This window comes from Somniosus microcephalus, chromosome 28 (genome assembly GCF_052327205.1).
Source record: "Somniosus microcephalus isolate GS21.2 chromosome 28, FLI_Smic_1.0, whole genome shotgun sequence".
NCBI lineage: Eukaryota > Metazoa > Chordata > Chondrichthyes > Squaliformes > Somniosidae > Somniosus > Somniosus microcephalus.
Genome location: NC_141014.1, coordinates 23097835 through 23119581, shown reverse-complemented (window position 1 = coordinate 23119581; position 21747 = coordinate 23097835). Strand labels below are relative to the sequence as shown.

The 21747-nt window shown below is 47.6% G+C and overlaps 1 protein-coding gene across 1 annotated transcript in view; it reads left to right on the top strand.

The window, feature by feature from the left end:
- Positions 1 to 1551: 1551 nt before the first annotated feature.
- LOC147099438 (glutamate receptor ionotropic, NMDA 2B-like) overlaps positions 1552 to 21747 on the top strand; it is a 763081-nt gene continuing 742885 nt past the window's right edge. The window contains exon 1 of the mRNA XM_085969586.1: positions 1552 to 1967. Coding sequence (XP_085825712.1) covers positions 1560 to 1967 — 408 coding nt within the window. The 5' untranslated portion in view covers positions 1552 to 1559. The remainder of the gene's footprint in view (positions 1968 to 21747) is intronic.

Below are 21747 nucleotides of genomic sequence, written 5' to 3'. Positions count from 1 at the left end.
TACCGTGAGATTGTTTACATCCACTTGCGAGTGCAGATGGGGCCTCGGTTTACTGTCTCGTCCAATGCCAGCCTAGATTATGCGCTCAAGTCTAGGGAGCAGGGTTTAAACCCTTAACTTTCTGACTGAGATGAGAGTGCTACCAAGTGAGCCAAGCTGGCACTAAGGCTGGCTCTTGGAAACATATCTAGCTATCAGGGTAAGTGATGATACTCTCCTTTAGGAAGCCTAAGACCTACCTATGAGAGTATGTTGGCCTTCATTGCAAGAGGATTTGAGTACAGGAGCAAGGATGTCTTACTACCATTATACAGGGCCTTGGTGAGACCACCCCTGGAGTTGTGTGTGCAGTTTTGGTCTCCTTACCTAAGAAAGGATATACTTGCCATAGAGGGAGTGCAGCGAAGGTTCACCAGACTGATTCCTGGGATGGCAGGACTGTCGTATGAGGAGAGATTGGGTCGACTAGGCCTGTATTCACTAGAGTTTAGAAGAATGAGAGGGGATGTATTTGAAACGTATAAAATTTTGACAGGGCTAGACAGACAGGATGCAGGGAGGATGCTGGGGGGTGGTCTAAAATGAGGGATCACAGTCTCAGGATACGGGGTCGGACATTTAGGACTGAGATGAGGAGAAATTTCTTCACTCAGAGGGTGGTGAACCTATGGAATTCTCTACCACAGAAGGCTGTGGAGGCCAAGTCACTGAATATATTTAAGAAGGAGATAGATAGATTTCTAGACACAAAAGGCATCAAGGGGTATGGGGAGAGAGCGGGAATATGGTACTGAGATAGAGGATCAGCCATGATCATATTGAATGGCAGAGCAGGCTCGAAGGGCCGAATGGCCGACTCCTGGTCCTCTTTTTCCATGTTTCTATGTTTCTATATTACTCTAAAAGTAGAGAAGCTACTGAGTAAAGGGATAGCAATGACCCAAAGATGTAACAATCTCTGGATTTTCAAAAAAAGAAACTGCTTCCCTATCCTTTTCTCACAATGTAAATTCTCAGTACCCAGATTCACCTTTTTTTTATTCATTCACAGGATGTGGGCGTTGCTGGCAGGGCCAGCATTTATTGCCCATTATTGTTGCCCTTGAGAAGGTGGTGGTGACTCGCCTTCTTGAAGCGCTGCAGTCCGTGTGGTGAAGGTGCTCCCACAGTGCCGTTAGGTAGGGAGTTCCAGGATTTTGACCCAGCGACGATGGGGTGCCAATGAAGCGGGCTGCTTTGTCCTGGATGGTGTCGAGCTTCTTGAGTGTTGCTGAAGCTGCACTCATACAGGCACTGGATTGGGTCTGTAGCTCACAAGGCCAATCTCAGCCAAGAAGGGGTCACGTGAAGCCAGAACGTAATCCATGAGTACGTTGTAGAATATTTATTGGAAAGATAACAATCAGGTAGAGGTTCAGGTTTCACAGTAGACTTTACAGGTAAGTGGGGTTGCAGGAGTAATTACCAATGATGGTCATGGTATTGTATTGCTGTGTGATTAGGATCTGGTGAGTACTTTGTTTTAAGGATCTAATTATCTATTGCAGGGAATAAACTCAATGAAGATGAGGCACATGGGCTTGCAACTCCTGAAGGTTTTATTAATACTCGTGTCTCATGTGGATTGGGCGAAAGGAATCTTGAAAAGCAACCCCACCCTGAACATTGCCGTGATCCTCGGCGGCACGTCCTGCGAGATGGACATCAAAGACGTTTTGAACAAAGATGATTTCCAACATTTGCCCATTGATCCCAACGTGGTGCAGGTGACCGTCAACGAGACCGACCCCAAGAGCATCATAACGCGCGTGTGCGATCTCATGTCCGGGATGAAAATGCACGGCGTGGTTTTTGGTGACGACACGGATCATGAGTCCATCGCAGAAATTTTGGATTTTATTTCCGCTCAAACTATGATCCCAATTCTTGGAATACATGGCGGTTCTTCGATGATCATGGCCGACAAGGTAGGAACTGGCTTTTTCCTTGTTAACGCTATCATGACTTGCTCAGTGTTGGAAAAGGGCACATTTTCCGACTATTGGCATCCAATCTTAACAATGAGCAGGTGTAGCATGGATTAGATGCAGACTAAAGCTCTCCTTACTCACCATCGCTGTGTCCCTATCTCAGCTTCCAGCTGTGGAAGATCACTCTTTTGGCCGGTGTCAATTATTTTCACTTTCCGCACCAGCCGCCCAGCTTAGTGCTGCAATACACTGCCTGAAAGGGTAGTGGAAGCAGATTAATAGTAACTTTCAAAAGGGAATTGGATATACACTTGAAAAGGAAAAACATTTCAGGGCTATGGGGAAAGAGCAGGGGGGGAGTGGGACTAATTGGACAGCTCTTTCAAAGAGCCGGCACAGGCACGATGGGCCCAATGGCTTCCTTCTGTGCTGTACGATTCTAATTTCCTCTGGTACTTATTCTGCTGAGAAATTGTGTTGGGAGCACTCAAACATGGAGGACACTTACATCCAGCAGAGAGAGGAGTCATGCATCCCACCTGTCGGGGTAGGATTTCAACCTACTGCAGACTTGGTTTTATGTCTTAATAATGCACTATCAAGGGTACGGTAGCATAATGGTTATTTTACTGGACTAGCAATCCAGAGGCCTGGACTAATAATCTGGAGATGTAAGTTCAAATCCCACCATGAATAAATTCAGTTAATTAAATAAATCTGGAATTAAAAAAAAAAAGCTAGTGTCAGTAATGGTGACCATGAAACTACCAGATTGCACTGTGCCACCACGGGAATCAAACCTTCACCATTTAACTGTTGCTGTATAATGAAATAGACATTTGATTCTGGTTTATGTATGCGCAATCTTACTGCTTGTATGTACAGATTATATACAATATAGAAAAGTGTGAGGTGGTGCATTTTGGTAGGAACAATAAGGAGGCCACATATTCCTTGGAAAATAATGGGGCGCAACGCAACCAGTGCCCAGGTGTGGCGCTGCTAACGCCTCCCGCGAAATTCAGTGGGAGGTTAGCGACGGCGGTAGCTGGTAGCGCCCTGTGGTGCTTCACCTCTGGCACTGCACCTCCGGCGATGACGTCATCGCTGTGCACAGTGCTCCGCTTGTGTCCTGGCCGCAAACTTGACTCGCGCCCCCTGACCTACCACCGGACGCTATGTCCGACAGGGTCAGGGGGGGCGGTTTTGGGGCCAGGGCAGTGATAATTAAAGGGCAGGTGCCGGGCGGCCATTTTTTTGGGGGCCTCCTGCCAGCACCTGCCCCGTCTGGCCTCCTGCTGCGGGGTGCTGACCGCGATCCATCAGCCCGGCACTCCTCGAGTGCCGGGGCTCTTTTGCCAGCACCCCGCTCCCTGATGGCCAGCAGGGCCCCGGTGTGTGTTGCGCTAGGCCCCTCCCCTTTAATCAGGGGATGGAGGCCTGTAGTACCGCAGTGCTATGTGCCGACGCACATGTCGCTGCTGCACGTAGCGCCGCGATATTTCATAGGAGCGCCCCAAGAGGGAGGGGCAGCGCGTCCAGTAGCGTCCCGCCTCCTGCTTGGGGTGCTACCATTGAATTTCAGGCCCAGGGGCATTAACTTTTTTGGGGCGCTAAAAGTAGCACTCCGGCGAAATTATCGCCCCAAAGGGGGCGCGAGCCAATTTTCCCCCCTAAGAGTCTAAATGGGGTTGAGGAGCAAAGGGACCTAGTGGTACAGATACACAAAGCACTAAAAATCGCGACGCAGATTAATAACACCATTTTAAAAAAGCAAAAAAAGCACTGGGGTTCATTTCCAGACAGGTAGAATTGAAAGCAGAGAAGTTATGTTAAACATGTTTAGAATCTTGGTTAGACCACACTTGCAGTACTGTGCACAGTTCTGGTCTCCATATTAGGAAAAGGATATAGAGGCACTGGAGAAGGTGCAAAAAAGATTTACTAGAATGGTACCAGAACTGAGAGGTTATAACTATCAGGAAAGATTGAACAGGCTGGAGCTCTTTACTCTAGAAAAGAGAAGGCTGAGGGGTGACCTAATAGAGGTTTTTAAAATTATACAGGGGTTTACATAAGAACATAAGAATTAGGAGCAGGAGTCGGCCATACGGCCCCTCAAGCCTGCTCCACCATTCAGTAAGATCATGGCTGATCATCGACCTCAACTCCCCTTCCTGCCCGATCTCCATATCCCCTAATTCCCCTAGAGTCCAAAAATCTATCTATTTCAGCCTTGAATATACTCAACGATTCAGCATCCTCAGCCCTTTGAGATAGAGAATTCACAACCCTCTGAGTGAAGAAATTCCTCCTCATCTCAGTCTTAAACGGCCGACCCCTTATCCTGAGACAGTGCCTCCTAGTTCTAGACTCCCCAGCCAGGGGAAACAGCCTCTCAGCATCTACCCTGTCAACCCCCCTTCAGCATCTTATATGTTTCAGTGAGATCACTTCTAAACTCCAGAAAGTGTAGGCCCAATCTACTCAATGGTAAGGTAGACATAGAGAAGATGTTTTCACTTGTGGGGCAGTCCAAAACTAGAGGTCATAAATATAAGACAGTGACTAATAAATCCAATAAAAAATTCAGGAGAAACCTCTTTACCCAGAGTGGTTAGAAGTGGAACTTGCTACTACATGGAGTGGTTGAGATGAATAGCATAGATGGCTTTCTTCTTAGGCAGTCCCTCGGGACCGAGGATGACTTGCTTCCACACTTAAAATGAGTTCTCCGGTGACTGATGAGTCCAATGAGGGACCTACAATCTCTGTCACAGGTGGGGCAGATGGTGGTTGAAGGGGCTGGTGGGTGGGGTGCTTGGGTTGACGCGTGCTCCTTCCGCTGTTTGCGCTTGGCTTCCGCTTGCTCCCGGCGAAGAGACTCGAGGTGTTCGGCACCTTCCCAGATGCTTCTCCTCCACTTTGTGCGGTCTTGGGCCAGGGATTCCCAGGTGTCGGTGGGGATGTTGCACTTTTTCAAGGAGGCTTTGAGGGTGTCCTTGAAGCGTTTCCTCTGCCCACCTGGGGCTCTCTTACCGTGTCGGAGCTTCGAGATGGCTTTAAGGGGAAGCTAGCTAAGTACATGAGTGAGAAAGGAATAGAAGGATATGCAGATAGTGTTGGAAGAGGTAGTGTGGAGCATAACCACTGGCATAGACCGGTTGGGCTGAATGGACTATTACTGTGCTGCAAATTCCATGTAAATCGAAGACAAAAGGCCAAAATCAGTGATGTTTTATCTTGCTATTCATAGCATGATGGCTATTCAGTTAATCTAATATTATTTTTTGTGTCATGATTAACGTGATTCTAATGAATTTTATGCACTGTAACATTTCCCATCAATACAAATTAAGACAACTTCAGGTTGGTGTGTGCTTAATTTGTTTTTATCACACTTTTCAATAAGATGGGTTAAAACCTTATTGTATTCTGATGTACATAGCTTTAATGATGTATCATCAAAACTGATTGAGAGTGAAATAAATTAAATTAAACACACCAGACTTTCTTTATGCTCTAAATCTTTTGACTCCAAAAAGAAGTCTTCAAGACTCTAATTATTTCACCAGCATTTTAAAACTTGAGAATATAGGAACATAGGAACAGGAGGAGGCCAGTCAGCCCCTCGAGCCGTTTACATAGGAACAGGAGTAGGCCATTCAGCCCCTCGAGCCTGTTAACAGGAACAGGAGGAGGCTACTCAGCCCTTAGAGCCAGTTACATAGGAACAGGAGTAGGCCATTCAGCCCCTCGAGCCTGTTAACAGGAACAGGAGGAGGCTACTCAGCCCTTAGAGCCAGTTACATAGGAACAGGAGTAGGCCATTCGGCCCCTCGAGCCTGTTACATGGGAACAGAAGGAGGCCAGTCAGCCCCTCGAGCTGGTTACATAGGAAAAGGAGTTGGCCATTCAGCCCCTTGAGCCTGTTACATAGGAACAGGAAGAAGCCATTCAGCCCTTCGACCCTGTTACATAGGAACAGGAGTAGGCCATTCAGCCCTTCAAGCCTGTTACACAGGAACAGGAGGAGGCCACTCAGCCCTTAGAGCCAGTTACATAGGAACAGGAGTAGGCCATTCAGCCCCTTGAGCCTGTTACATGGGAACAGGAGGAGGCCAGTCAGCCCCTCGAGCCAGTTGCATAGGAACAGGAGTAGGCCAGTCAGCCCCTTGAGCCAGTTGCATAGGAACAGGAGCAGGCCATTTAGTCCCTCGAACTTGTTACATAGGAACAGGAGAATGACATTAAGCCCCTCGAGCCTGTTCCATAGGAGCAGGAGGAGGCCATTCAGCCCCTCGAGCCTGTTGCATAGGAACAGGAGTAGGCCATTCAGCCCCTCAAACATGTTACATAAAAGCAGGAAGAGGCCAGTCAGCCCCTTAAGCCTGTTGCATAGGAGCAGGAGGAGGCCAGTCAACCCCTCGAGGCTGTTGCATAGGAACAGGGGTAGGCCATTCAGCCTCTCGAATGTGTTACATAGGAACAGGAGGCCATTCATCTCTTCGAGCCTGTTGCATAGGAACAGGAGCAGGCCATTTAGTCCCTCGAACTTGTTACATAGGAACAGGAGAATGACATTAAGCACCTCGAGCCTGTTACATAGGAATAGGAGTAGGCCATTCAGCCCCTCGAGCCTGTTACATAGGAACAGGAGTAGGCCATTCAGCCCGTCGAGCCTATTACATAGGAACAGGAGTAGGCCATTCAGTCCCTCGAACTGGTTACATAGGAACAGGAGAATGACATTCAGCCCCTCGAGCCGTTGCATAGGAGCAGGAGGAGGCCATTCAGCCCCACAATCATGTTACATAGGAAAAGGAGCAGGCCATTCAGCCCCTCGAGCCTGTTACATAGGAACAGGAGTAGGTCATTCAGCCCCTCAAGTCTGTAACATAAGAGCAGGAAGAGGCCAGTCAGCCCCTCATTGTTACATAGGAGCAGGAGGAGGCCATTCAGCCTTTCGAGCCTGTTACATAGGAACAGGAGAAGGCCATTCAGCCCCTCAGGCCTGTTACATAGTAACAGGAGGAGGCCATTCATCCCTTCGAGCCTGTTGCATAGGAACAGGAGTAGGCCATTTAGTCCCTCGAACTGTTATGTAGGAACAGGAGAATGACATTAAGCCCCTCGAGCCTGTTACATAGGAACAGGAGTAGGCCGGTCAGCCCCTTGAGCCTGTTATATAGGAACAGGAGTAGGCCAGTCAGCCCTTCGAGCCTATTACATAGGAACAGGAGTAGGCCATTCAGTCCCTCGAACTTGTTACATAGGAACAGGAGAATGACATTAAGCCCCTCGATCCTGTTACATAGGAACAGGGGGAGGCCATTCAGCCCCTCGAGCCTGTTACATAGGAACAGGAGTAGGATGGTCAGCCCCTCGAGCCTGTTTCATAGGAACAGGAGTAGGCCATTCAGCCCCTCGAGCCTGTTGCATAGGAGCAGGGGGAGGCCATTCAGCCCCACAAACATGTTACATAGGAACAGGAGGAGGCCATTCAGCTCTTGAGCCTGTTGCATAGGAACAGGAGGATGCCATTCAGCCCATCGAGCCTGTTACACAGGAACAGGAGGATGCCATTCAGCCTTTCGAGCCTGTTACATAGGAATAGGAGTAGGCCATTCAGCCCCTCGAGCCTGTTACATAGGAACAGGAGTAGGCCATTCAGCCCGTCGAGCCTATTACATAGGAACAGGAGGAGGCCATTCAGCCCTTTGAGCCTGTTACATAGGAACAGGAGGAGGCCATTCAGCCATTCGAGCCTGTTACATTGGAACAGGAGGAGGCCATTCAGCCCCTCAAGCCTGTTACATAAGAGCAGGAAGCGGCCAGTCAGCCCCTCATTGTTGCATAGGAACAGGAGTAGGCCGTTCAGCCCCTCAAACATGTTACATAGGAACAGGAGGATGCCATTCAGCCCATCGAGCCGGTTACACAGGAACAGGAGGATGCCATTCAGCCTTTCGAGCCTGTTGCATAGGAACAGGAGAAGGCCATTCAGCCCCTCGAGCCTATTACATAGGAATAGGAGTAGGCCATTCAGCCCCTACAACATGTTACATAGGAACAGGAGGAGGCCAGTCAGCCCCTCGAGCCTGTTGCATAGGAATAGGAGGAGGCCAGTCAGCCCCTCAAACATGTTACATAGGAGCAGGAGGAGGCCATTCAGCCCATCGAGCCTATTACATAGGAATAGGAGTAGGCCATTCAGCCCCTACAACATGTTACATAGGAACAGGAGGAGGCCAGTCAGCCCCTCGAGCCTGTTGCATAGGAATAGGAGGAGGCCAGTCAGCCCCTCAAACATGTTACATAGGAGCAGGAGGAGGCCATTCAGCCCATCGAACCTGTTACATAGGAATAGGAGCAGGTCATTCAGCCCCTCGAGCCTGTTACATAGGAATAGGAGCAGGTCATTCAGCCCCTCGAGCCTGTTACATATGAACAGGAGTAGGCCATTCAGCCCCTTGAGCCTGTTACTTTGGAATAGGAGCAGGCCATTCAGCCCCTCGAGCCTGTTGCATGGGAACAGGAGGAGGCCAGTCAGCCCCTCGAGCCTGGTACATAGGAATAGGAGGAAGCCAGTCAGCCCCTCGAGCCTGTTGCATAGGAACAGGAGTAGGCCATTCAGTCCCTCGAGCCTGTTACATAGGAACAGGAGTAGGCCAGTCAGCCTCTCGAGCTTGTTACATAGGAACAGGAGGAGGCCATTCAGCCCCTCGAGCCTGTTACATAGGAACAGGAGTAGGCCAGTCAGCCGCTTGAGCTTGTTGCAAGGGAACACGAGTAGGCCAGTTAGCCCCTCAAGCCTGTTACATAGGAACAGGAGGAGGCCAGTCAGCCCCTCGAACCTGGTACATAGGAATAGGAGAAAGCCAGACAGCCCCTCGAGCCTGTTACATAGGAACAGGAGTAGGCCAGTCAGCCTCTCGAGCTTGTTACATAGGAACAGGAGGAGGCCATTCAGCCCCTCGAGCCTGTTACATAGGAACAGGAGTAGGCCAGTCAGCCGCTTGAGCTTGTTGCAAGGGAACACGAGTAGGCCAGTTAGCCCCTCAAGCCTGTTACATAGGAACAGGGGGAGGCCAGTCAGCCCCTCGAACCTGGTACATAGGAATAGGAGAAAGCCAGACAGCCCCTCGAGCCTGTTGCATAGGAACAGGAGAAGGCCATTCAGCCCCTCAAACATGTTATATAGGAACAGGAGAAGGCCATTCAGCCCCTCGAGCCTGTTACATAGGATCAGGTGGTGGCCATTCAGCCCTTGAGCCTGCTTTGTCACTCAATTAGATCATGGCTGATCTGTACCTCAACTCTATTTACCCGCCTTAGCTCCATATTCCTTGGTACCTAACAAAAATCTATCAGCCTCAGCTTGAAAGCTTCAGTTGACTCAGCAGCTACAGCCTTTCGCGGGAGAGAATTCCAGATTTCTACAACCCTTTGTGTGAAATAGATTATAGCTTGGAAGATAGGAGTGAAATTGATTTACAAAACGTGATGTTCTAGTTAAGTCGGGATGATTGAAAGTTCTGTATCCTATGAAGTTTAAATGAACAATTCATTAAAAAAAAATATATACTTACTATTGTAGGAATGGTCAAATTCCTATCTAGAGATTGAGTTCGATGCAGGCAATCAATCAAAAAGGTTTTTAATGTCAAACTAACGAGTTTAAACAGATTGATGCAAGAGATCTATGAATACAGGTCTTAACAGGTCGGAGGCTCCACGAGGACTGCCTGGGCGGTCCCGTGGATGGTGTCATGACGTCATCACGTTTTTCCCACGTTTGGGTGATCACGTGATTAGTAGCATGACGCCATCGCGTTTGCTCGCGCTCTTAAAGGGACCACGCACTGTACATGCAAACAGTATATACAATGGTACAGATTTAGTCTGTAGCTAACACATCGTTAAAGGGAATTATGTACAGTTGTTCAGAGTCCCTCAGTGGCTCTGCCACACTATAATCTTGTTGGCACAAAGGAAAATGGGACAAAATGCATAGCCCACAGGAGAAGTGAGATTACTATCAGGAATATTGCTTTCCGATATTGAGGTTACCCGATGGAATAACCCCTTTGTAGCCCTTTCAGACAGCAGGCCTGCCATGTGAGGGTACGGTAGGCGTTTGGGCGGAGAGGCCCAATTCTGTTTCTTGAAAGTCGCATTGGGTGCGAAGAAGATTAGTTGGGGGTTACTCGGTCAATGTGACATGCGGGGCTGCTGATGCAACGTTTGGAACCCATAATACTGCGGCATTATAGAGCGCTGAGGCCTGATGCACAGTACACGTCACAATGTGGCCCGGAAGTGTATACAGCACTGAGAGTTGGTGCACATGTAACAGGCTCATTAAAGCCTTAAGAACATTAAATTTGGGCTCGAGTTCCTCAACGGTGTTCGAGTGCTGATTGCCCTCACAAATCAGGTGCTGAAAGGGGGCCCCTTCCCTCACTTTGGGTCTTTGCTATTATGGTGATCTAGTTTGCTTGGACTTGCTGTGTATTTATCCATTTATTTCAGCGCTTCTTTGCTGTTTAACCGTTCTGGCATAAATTAACTTGGTCAGGTTCTTAAAGCTATAGTCCACCATGCTTTAAAAAAATTCATTCTTGGGATACGGGCGTTGCTAGTAAAACCAACATTTATTGCCCATCTCTAGTTGCCTTGAGAAGGTAGTGGTGAGCCTTCTTAAACCGCTGCAGTCCATGTGGTGAAGGTGCTTCCTCAGTGCCGTTAGGTAGGGAGTTTCTGGATTTTGTCCCAGTGATGATGAAGAAACGGCAACATAAGTCCAAGTCAGGATGGTGTAAGACTTAAAGAAAGAAAGACTTGCATTTATATTGCACCTTTCACGACCACCGGACATCTCAAAGCGCTTTACAGCCAATAAAGTACTTTTGAAGTGGAGTCACTGTTGTAATGTGGGAAACGCGGCAGCCAATTTGTGCACAGCAAGCTCCCACAAACAGCAATGTGATAATAGCCAGATAATCTGTTTTTGTTACGTTGGTTGAGGGATAAATATTGGCCCAGGACACCGGGGAGAACTCCCCTGCTCTTCTTCAAAATAATGCCATGGGATCATTTTTACGTCCACCTGAGAGAGCAGACAGGGCCTCGGTTTAACGTCTCATCCAAAAGACAGCACCTCCAACAGTGCAGCACTCCCTCAGTACTGCACTGAAGTGTCAACCTAGCTTTATGTACTCAAGTCCCTGGGGAGTGAGACTTTGAACCCACAACCTTCTGACTCAGATACAAATGTGCTAACAATTAAGCCACAGCTGAGCCAAGGGGAACTTGTGTAAGAAGTCACACAACACCAGGTTATAGTCCAACAGCTTTATTTGAAATCACAAGCTTTCAGAGCGCTGCTCCTTCTTCAGGTGAAGTGGAGAAATGCATAAAGACACAGCTTATATAGTCAGAGAATCATGTCAGATGTTTACAGGTAACCTTTCCAACTGCCATTTATCACACCTCGGCAGAGAGATAATCACAGCAGTCAAAGGTGTGAATGGTGTCCAAACAGGTCAGTCAGCGAAACATTACATCAAAGAACAATGAGGTGGGGTCACAAGGGGTCAAATATTGCAGATGCTGGGGTCTGTATGAAAAACAAAAAAACAGACAAAGTCTGTTACAGCATCTGTAATATTTGACCCCTTGTGACCCCACCTCATTGTTCTTTGATGTAATGTTTCCCTGACTGACCTGTTTGGACACCATTCACACCTTTGACTGCTGTGATTATCTCTCTGCCGAGGTGTGATAAATGGCAGTTGGAAAGGTTACCTGTAAACATCTGACATGATTCTCTGACTATATAAGCGGTGTCTTTATGCATTTCTCCACTTCACCTGAAGAAGGAGCAGCGCTCCGAAAGCTTGTGATTTCAAATAAAGCTGTTGGACTATAACCTGGTGTTGTGTGACTTCTTACATTTGTCCACCCCAGTCCAACTCCGGCATCTCCACACCATGGCTACTATCGACACCACAAACTGCCGGCTCAAAGTGGAGAGGATCTCCAAGAAGATCGCGCATATTGACACAGACATCAAGTTTCTACAGAGATGCAAGAAAGCAGACAAGATCCCGAAAGGACTACAGATCACTAACCCACTCAAGTCGGCCTACAACACAGACTACGCTGAGAGACTCTGCCGTCGTACCTCTCGCACACTCCTCAACCATCTCGTACACCAGCTCTACAGCAGACGCCGCAACCTCGAAACCGAGATGGAGTCCATGTTCTCAGCCTGTGCTCAGAACACAGCAGACCAGCTACGAGACACCGCCAAACAAACAAGGCAACGGAACTACGCTACCTACATGCACACCAAGAACAGGAAGCTTGAGAAGCTTGGCATCACCAGCAGCAGCAACCAAGCCTCCCCCGGTACCACGGTTGAAACCACAGGGAAATCCATCGTCAACCTGTCCGACCACACCCTTCAACCAGACGAAATTGAAGTTCTCAGCCGAGGGCTCAATTTCTGCCCCACCACCAAAATGGACCCCATCGGTCTCGCGGCAGACACAGAGGAATTCATCAGGAGAATGAGGCTCCGGGAATTCTTCCACAGATCCCAAGATGTCAGCAGCGAACCCAATGAGACAATCAATGATCTGGAACAGCAGACAGAGGGATCCGCAGTGCAGCAACCGAAGAAGAAAGAGTCAAATTGGACCCCTCCGGAGGGTCGCTGCCCTAAGCTTGACATGTATGCTCAAGCTGTCAGGAGATGCATCAACGCCAGATTCATCAGCCGCACTCACAAGACAGTCCAGAATGTCACCCGAGCACAATGCAATGCCATCCACACTCTCAAGACCAACCGCAACATCGTCATCAAACCAGCAGACAAAGGAGGTGCCATCGTCATACAGAACAGAACGGACTATTGCAAAGAAGTATACCAACAACTGGACAACCAGGAACACTACAGACAGTTACCCGCAGATCCGACCAAAGAACACACCTGCCAACTCAACAGACTGATCAAAACCTTCGATCCAGACCTTCAAAGCATCCTACATGCTCTCATCCCACGTACTCCCCGCGTGGGAGACTTCTACTGCCTCCCAAAGATACACAAAGCCAACACACCTGGACGTCCTATCGCATCAGGCAACGGAACCCTGTGTGAGAACCTCTCTGGATATGTCGAGGGCATCCTGAAACCCATCGTACAGGGAACCCCCAGCTTCTGTCGCGACACTACAGACTTCTTACAGAAGCTCAGCACCCACGGACCAGTTGAACCAGGAACACTCCTCGCCACGATGGACGTCTCGGCACTCTACACCAGTATCCCCCACGATGACGGCATCGCTGCGACAGCCTCAGTACTCAACACCAACAACAGCCAATCTCCAGACGCCATCCTACAACTCATCCGCTTCATCCTTGACCACAATGTCTTCACCTTCGACAACCAGTTCTTTACCCAAACACACGGAACAGCCATGGGGACCAAATTCGCACCCCAATACGCAAACATCTTCATGCACAAGTTCGAGCAAGACTTCTTCGCTGCACAGGATCTCCAACCAACGCTATACACCAGATACATCGACGACATTTTCTTCCTATGGACCCACGGCGAAGAATCACTGAAAAGACTACACGATAACATCAACAAGTTCCATCCCACCATCAAACTCACCATGGACTACTCCTCAGAATCGGTCTCATTCCTGGACACACGAATCTCCATCAAAGACGGACACCTCAGCACTTCACTCTACCGCAAGCCCACGGACAACCTCACGATGCTTCACTTCTCCAGCTTCCACCCTAACCATGTTAAAGAAGCCATCCCCTATGGACAAGCCCTGCGAATACACAGGATCTGCTCAGACGAGGAGGAACGCGATGGACACCTACAGACACTGAAAGACGCCCTTGTAAGAACGGGATATGACGCTCGACTCGTCGATCGACAGTTCCGACGGGCCACAGCGAAAAATCGCATAGACCTCCTCAGAAGACAAACACGGGACACAACCAACAGAGTACCCTTCGTCGTCCAGTACTTCCCCGGAGCGGAGAAACTACGCCATGTTCTTCGCAGCCTTCAACATGTCATCGATGACGACGAACACCTCGCTAAGGCCATCCCCACGCCTCCACTACTCGCTTTCAAACAGCCGCCTAACCTCAAACCGACCATCGTTAGCAGCAAATTACCCAGCTTTCAGGAGAACAGCGACCACGACACCACACAACCCTGCCACGGCAAGCTCTGCAAGACATGCCAGATCATCAACACAGATACCATCATCACACGTGAGGACACCACCCACCAGGTACATGGTACATACTCATGTGACTCGGCCAACGGTGTCTACCTCATACGTTGCAGGAAAGGATGCCCCGGAGCATGGTACATCGGCGAGGCCATGCAGACACTGCGACAACGGATGAACGGACACCGCGCAACAATCACCAGGCAGGAGTGTTCCCTCCCAGTCGGGGAACACTTCAGCAGTCAAGGACATTCAGCCTCCGATCTTCGGGTAAGCATTCTCCAAGGCGGCCTTCGAGACACACGACAACGCAAAATCGTCGCGCAGAAACTGATAGCCAAGTTCCGGACCCATGAGGACGGCCTCAACCGAGATCTTGGGTTCATGTCACGCTACATGTAACCCCACCTGACGTAGGGTCATCCAGACTCGAGTCGACATTGGCTTGTTCTCTCTACACAGATGCGGCCGGACCTGCTGTGATCTCCAGCCAAAAAAAATGTTTTTTGTCTTTTTTTGTTTTTCATACAGACCCCAGCATCTGTAGTATTTGACCCCTTGTGACCCCACCTCATTGTTCTTTGATGTAATGTTTCCCTGACTGACCTGTTTGGACACCATTCACACCTTTGACTGCTGTGATTATCTCTCTGCCGAGGTGTGATAAATGGCAGTTGGAAAGGTTACCTGTAAACATCTGACATGATTCTCTGACTATATAAGCGGTATCTTTATGCATTTCTCCACTTCACCTGAAGAAGGAGCAGCGCTCCGAAAGCTTGTGATTTCAACTAAAGCTGTTGGACTATAACCTGGTGTTGTGTGACTTCTTACATTTGTCCACCCCAGTCCAACTCCGGCATCTCCACACCAAGGGGAACTTGGAGGTGGTGGTAGAATGGTACCATGAATGAGGGGACTTCAGTTATGTAGCAGGACTAGAGAAGCTGGGATTGTTTTCCTTAGAGTAGAGAAGGTTAAGGGGAGATTTAATAGAGGTGCTCAAAATTATGAGGAGTTTTAACAGAGTAAATAAGAAGAAATTGTTTTCATTGGAGAGGGTCGGTAACCAGAGGACACGGGGGAGATGAGAATTCTTTTTATGCAGCGAGTTATGATGACCTGGAAAGCACTGCCTGAAAGGGTGAAGGAAGCAAATTTAATAGTAACTTTCAAAAGGGAATTGGATATATAATTGAAAAGGAAAACATTTGCATGTCTATGTAGAACGAGCAGGGGGGAGTGGGACTAATTGGATAGCTATTTCAATTAGATACAAGATATAAATGCAAGATTTTTCTTTCTTTTGTGCGCCTTACTGGCACTGGCACAGAAATTATGGAGAATAATGAACTGGGAAGTTTGGCAGGGTAGCGGCCTGGGCTGGTTCATGGCCAGGATGCAGCAGTCTGCGATGTATTGTGGAACTGTAATTGATTAGAAGTTAATGGAAGATGGAAGGATATGATTTAGTGTCAGCTGAAACTGTAGAAGCTGGCCAAGATCCACCCGGGAACCCACGGCAATCACAAATCACTTTGTATATCATGACATGGTCATGTAATGAACAGCTGTATCATCACAACTGAGTCTCCAGCTATCGCAATCTACAACCAGAACTGTACCAATTGAAGTGAGATGCTGTACCTCCGAGTACCTTTAGCAACCGCTGAACCCTTGCCTTCTTCTTCTTTCATATGGTAGCAGCAAGGAAACCAAATTAAATGTCAATATCTAAGTCAGATATCCAGGCCAAAGCTTCCGATGTAACAGCGTGGATATCTTGTAGGCTGCCTGCGAATTTCGTTCGAGGGCAGTGCTTGATGATGTGCTCCAGGGTCTGATGAGGAGCTCCACAGTCGCATGATGGGGATGCTTCAGTCTTCCATCTATGGAGAAGGTGGCAGCATCTACCATGACCGGTTCTGAGGCGGTTGATGGTTGTCCACTGTTTGCGAGGGAGGTTTGATCTTTCAGGTTGTACTGTGGGGTCCTCTATAAAGAATCCACTTGGTATGTCACCATCGGTCATCAAGGCTGAGGGGAGATCGCTGAAGGGCTTCGGCGACGGTCCAAAATGGCCTTCTAGATTTGAGACACTTGGTGGTAGGTTGGTCAAGTTGGCCTGGATCAGCATGTCTTTGCTGGTGTAGTGGTTGTATTCTGTTGTAACCCTTACCAAATGAACCTATGACCCTGTGTTTAGGCACCTTAGCAACCTTGAGATACTGAAACTGACATTTTTTTAATGTTCTTGGGATGTGGGTGGCGCTGACAAGATTGGCATTTAATGCCCGCCCCTACTTGTCCTGAGGGCATTAAGAATCAACCATGTAGTGTGGGATTGGAATCTCAGGTAGACCAGACTGGACAGGTACCCTGCCCCGAAGGACATTAGTGAACCAGTTGGGTTTTTATGGCAATCTGGCTGTTTTAGAATTGAAAATCTCTTGCTTTTAGGCACCCTTAGCAACCTGCAGTGAAGGCTCCTGCCTCCAAGTATCCTCAGTAACCTCCAGCCAATGCAGCCTTACTAGTAGTCCATATCCTTTGATGAGGCAATGGAAATCTTGTTTTCCTTCAATTCATCTAAAATAGTTTCTTGATATCTCTCACCTCTCTCAAGTCCATCTAACAGCAAGCGTTTCTAACCTCTGATGGCTCCACCCTTACTCCCCCCTCTTTTATTGTCACTCTTGGCCTTCCCAGCTCTTCTAATCCCAAATGAACCTTGACATCTCCTCCCTATGGTAAAAGTTGCCTCCAAGAAACCGATTTCCTCTTTCATGTTCTCAACAACTTGCTGCATGTCTCCGTAAGTCTCACCAACAGCTTCCACCTCTTGCCCATCCCCGATTTCGATCGCTCCACCATTGGTGGCCATGCCCTTCAGCTGCCAAGGCCCTAAACTCTGGAATTCTCTCCATAAACTTCGCCGCCTCTCTACCTCTCTTTCCTCCTTTTAAGACATTCCTTAAAACCTACCTCTTTGACCAAGCTTTTGGTCATCTGCCCTAATATCTCCTTATGTGGTTCAGTGTCAAATTTGTGTGACGTGCCTTGGGACGTTTTATTACATTAAAGGTGGTACCATAAATACAAGTTGTTATTGTTGTTGCTTTGATGGATCCACTTTCTGTCCTTTTTTTCATCTTTCGACATTCTTGGCCTCACTCTAACCTCTGACCGCTAATGGAACTCGCTCATTTTCTCCATCGCTAAAGCCGTGTCTACAAAGCTCCGATTCCTCTTCTGTGCCAAACATTTTTTTTCTGCTCAATATTTCTTAATTGTAGTCTAAGACTTGAATCCTGCTCCCATATCTGGGGAGGGTCTTCGAACATCTTGCTCACACTCCTGGACAGAATGGATCAAAAAGCTTCTTGTCTGACAGACCAACCTCCTCTCAAGTCTAGCTTTCAAACTTTTCACTCCCTGTCGCAATCTTTCTCTCACATCTCTCCTTTTTTGTCAATCATTCTATGGTCAGTGCTCCTCTAAACTATCTCCTTTAGTTCCTCCTATGCTGCAAATGTGTTGTTTTGAACTATCTTCCTGCTGCCTACATCTTCACTATGTTGAAATCCTACTGCTTCTTTATTCTTTCCCAGGAGCTCAAAAACCATGCAATACCTTTATCTCTCAGTCTTCCCTTCCTACAACAATTGACAGGTTTTTAAAACCCACTACATCCATGTTTCAGTGGTGACCTGTGCTAAGGACCTTGTCATTTCTGGTTGGTATCAATAAAAAACAACTATCTGTTTCGCAAGAAAAAAAGCAAAATACTGTGGATGCTGGAAATCTGAAATAAAAACAGAAAATGCTGGAAATACTCAGCAGGTCAGGCAGCTCAGTCCGTAAGGGTGACCCCGCGCTTCCGGTCGCCTGTCACTTTAATTCTCCGCTCCACTCCCACTCTGACCTCTCTGTCCTCGGCCTCTTACACTGTTCCAATGAAGCTCAACATAAGCTCAAGGAACAGCACCTCATCTTTCCATTAGGCACTTTACAACCTTCTGGACTCAACATAGAGTTCAACAATTTCAGACCATAACCTCTGCCCCTATCATTTTATTCCATTTTCCCCTCTCTCTCACATGGCAGCTGTCGACCATTCAGTCATTGCCATTTACACTTCATGTAGAACCATCTTTTGTTTCTGAACTTGCCCCATTACCATCTCCTTTTGCCTTGCACCGTCATCCCTTTTGTCTCTTAATCTCTCCTGCCTTCCATCCTATCACAGACCTTCCCTTTTGTTCTTTCCTCCCCTCCCCCCTTTCCCTGCCCCGACACCTGTTTAAAAACCTGTTCCATCTCCAGCTTTTTCCAGTTCTGACGAAGGGTCATCGACCTGAAATGTTAACTCTGTTTCTCTCTCCACAGATGCTGCCTGACCTGCTGAGTATTTCCAGCATTTTCTGTTTTTATCTATTCAGCATCCTGCATAAATGTCCACATGTGAAGGCCTTGTGAGGCGGCAACTTCTACTAAATACCTATGCTTCAGCATAGCAGTGACGATGGGGCTGAATAAATGCACTCCATCGTTGTCGGTTCTGGACTTGCCTGGCCCCTTTAGTCATCTGTATCCCTTTCTGTGACAAGTCACTCTTGACAGTGTGCTCAAAGGGACCTGAGTGTCACAGGAAATCACAGGAACTCCACAGTGCAGATAGAGGCCATTTCGGCCCATCGAGCCTGCACCGACACATATCCCACCCTATCCCCGTAACCCCACGTATTTAATCCCCCTAACACTAAGGGTCAATTTATCTTAGCCAATCAACCTAACCCGCACATCCTTGTACATAAGTCACTGAAAGTGAATGTGCAGGTGCAGCAAGCCATTAGGAAGGCAAATGGTATGCTGGCCTTCATTACAATAGGATTTGAGTACAGGAGTACTCCAATTATATAGGGCCTTGGTGAGACCATACCTGGAGTACTGTGTACAATTTTGGGTTTCCTTACCTAAGGAAGGATATACTTGCCATAGAGGGAGTGCAACGAAGGTTCACGAGATTGATTCCTGTGATGGCGGGACTGTCGTATGAGAAGAGATTGAGTAAACTAGGCCTGTATTCTCTTGGATTCAGAAGAATGAGAGGGGATCTCATTGAAGCATCCAAAATTATTACAGGGCTTGATAGGGTGGATGCTGGGAAAATATTTCCCTTGGCTGGGGAGTCTAGAACCAGGGGCCACAACCTCAGGATAAAGGGTAGGCCATTCAGGACTGAGATGAGAAGAAATTTCTTCACACAGAGGGTGGTGAATCTTTGGAATTCTCTACCCCAGAGGGTTGTGGAGGCTCAGTCATTGGGTATATTCAAAACAGAAGTCGATAGATTTCTGACTAGTAAGGGCATCGAGGGATATGGCGATAGGGCCGGTGAATGGAGTTGAGGCAGAAGATCAGTCATTGAATGGCAGAGCAGGCTCGAAGGGCCGAATGGCCTACTCCTGCTCCTATTTCGTATGTTCTTATGTGTCCATCCAGTCGCTTCCTTGGCCTTCCTCAACTTCTTGCTCCATGCACCTTTGTACGCAGGGCCCTGAAAGGTATTCTAGCCATTTCCATTCTTGAAACCTGCCCAAACCATCGCAGTAGCTTTAGGCACCTAATAATGGGTATGTAATCTATGAATCATCAAAAAATAATTGTAAAGCTTTATTAAAAAGAGGTGTGGGATTAAACAGTGCAAACGAGTAAGTAGTGTCTGATCAGATAAACGCAAGATGAAAAGCTTACACTGACCTATTCTGGGCAGTAACCATCTATTCAAACATTGGCATCGACAGTAGTCATGGCATATGGTTTTATTGAGCAGGGACCACAGGGGGTGGGTCCAACCTTGAGTTCATGGATTGAGCTAAGTAGTTTATAAATTGAAGGAAATTAAAGGAGAAGAACTAAAGGAATTTGAGAGAAAATTCAAGCAAAGAAAAATTTCTATATCTCCCTATTTGTCTATTTATCTCTATATCTCTTTATCTGTCTACTATTTATTTTTCTATTTAATGCATCTATGTATCGATGCATGCACTTTATTTATCTCTATCTATCGCTTTCTCCTTTCAGTATGTCTCCATCAGTATTACATCTCTGCCTCTCTTTATCTGTCAGAAAAATGCCTGTCCATCTGTGAACTCACCTTTTTATCACCCTTTTCTGTTAATATGTCTCCTTTTTTTTATAAATACAAGAATTAATTATACTTATAAAGAAAAACAAGTCAGATTTGATGAGTCAAATTGGTCAGTCATATTGGAATGAAAAGTACCGAAGATTTTTCCTGGCTAGCGATCTGACCCACTGCAAATCACTCAATCTAGTGTGACGGAGAGAAATTGAAAAACAGCAGCCACCTCTCCGATCGGCAGTCTTTCCAACTCCAAATGAAAAGGTCGGTTTGTCTATTATCAAACTGTGAATCAATGGGAGCTGAGGACCTGTGGTCCTGTTATCGGCAGGGGGTAAGTTGGAGCTGAAAGGCATCAGAGCCTCAGCAGCATAGAGCCAGCTGTCTCTAAGCGTTGTGAAACACTCAAAGAGTCACGTTCCAATCTGAAAGCGTATGGCTTGTGAAAGAAGGGTCACACGAAAGGACAGAAATTCTTCTGGAATACTGCGCCGCCTTTCCATCGCCAGCACCTCAGAGATTTTGTTTTAAAATTATGAACCCTCAAGCAAAGGGAGCCTGAGATGGACATAGACATTTTTACATTGTTATGTAGGCTTGGGGAGCTCCCGTGATATTGCTCATGGCCAGTCTGGGGTCTGGAGTCTACTTGTGATGCAGCTGTATTTAAGAACTTGCATTTCTATAGCGCCTTACTCGACTTCAGGACGACCCAAAGCGCTTTACAGCCCATGAAGTATTTTTGAAGTGTAGTCACTGCCATAATGTAGGAAACGCGGCAGCCAATTTGTGCACAGCAAGCTCCCACAAACAGCAATCAGATAAATGACCAGATCATCTGTTTTAGTGATGTTGGTTGAAGGATAAATATTGGCCAGGACACCGGGGAGAACTCCCCTACTCTTCTTCCAATAGTGCAGTGGGATCTTTTAGGTTCACCTGAGATGGCAGACGGGGCGGGCCTTGGTTTAACATCTCATTCGAAAGAAGGCACCGCTGAGTACTGAGGGACTGCTGTACTGAAGCGGCAGCCCAGATTCTGTGCTCAATTTACTGCAGTGGGACTCTGAACCACACCACCTTCTGACTCAGAGACGTGAGTGCTACCCACTGAGCCATGGCTGGCATGTAGCTTCTGCAGGGACCGTACTTACACCATTCTGAATCTATTGTACACGCGACAGTAATCTTACATCGAGCATGTGCTTCACATCCCAAAATGCCACACTCGAAAGTGCCACACATGTGTGACACTTGCACCTGATTGACTCAAACCAAAGGCAGCAGCAAATCACAACTGAATGGGCGGGGGAATGCCCCAATGAACAGGCAGCATCTTAAAGAAAAGGTCACTTTTTTT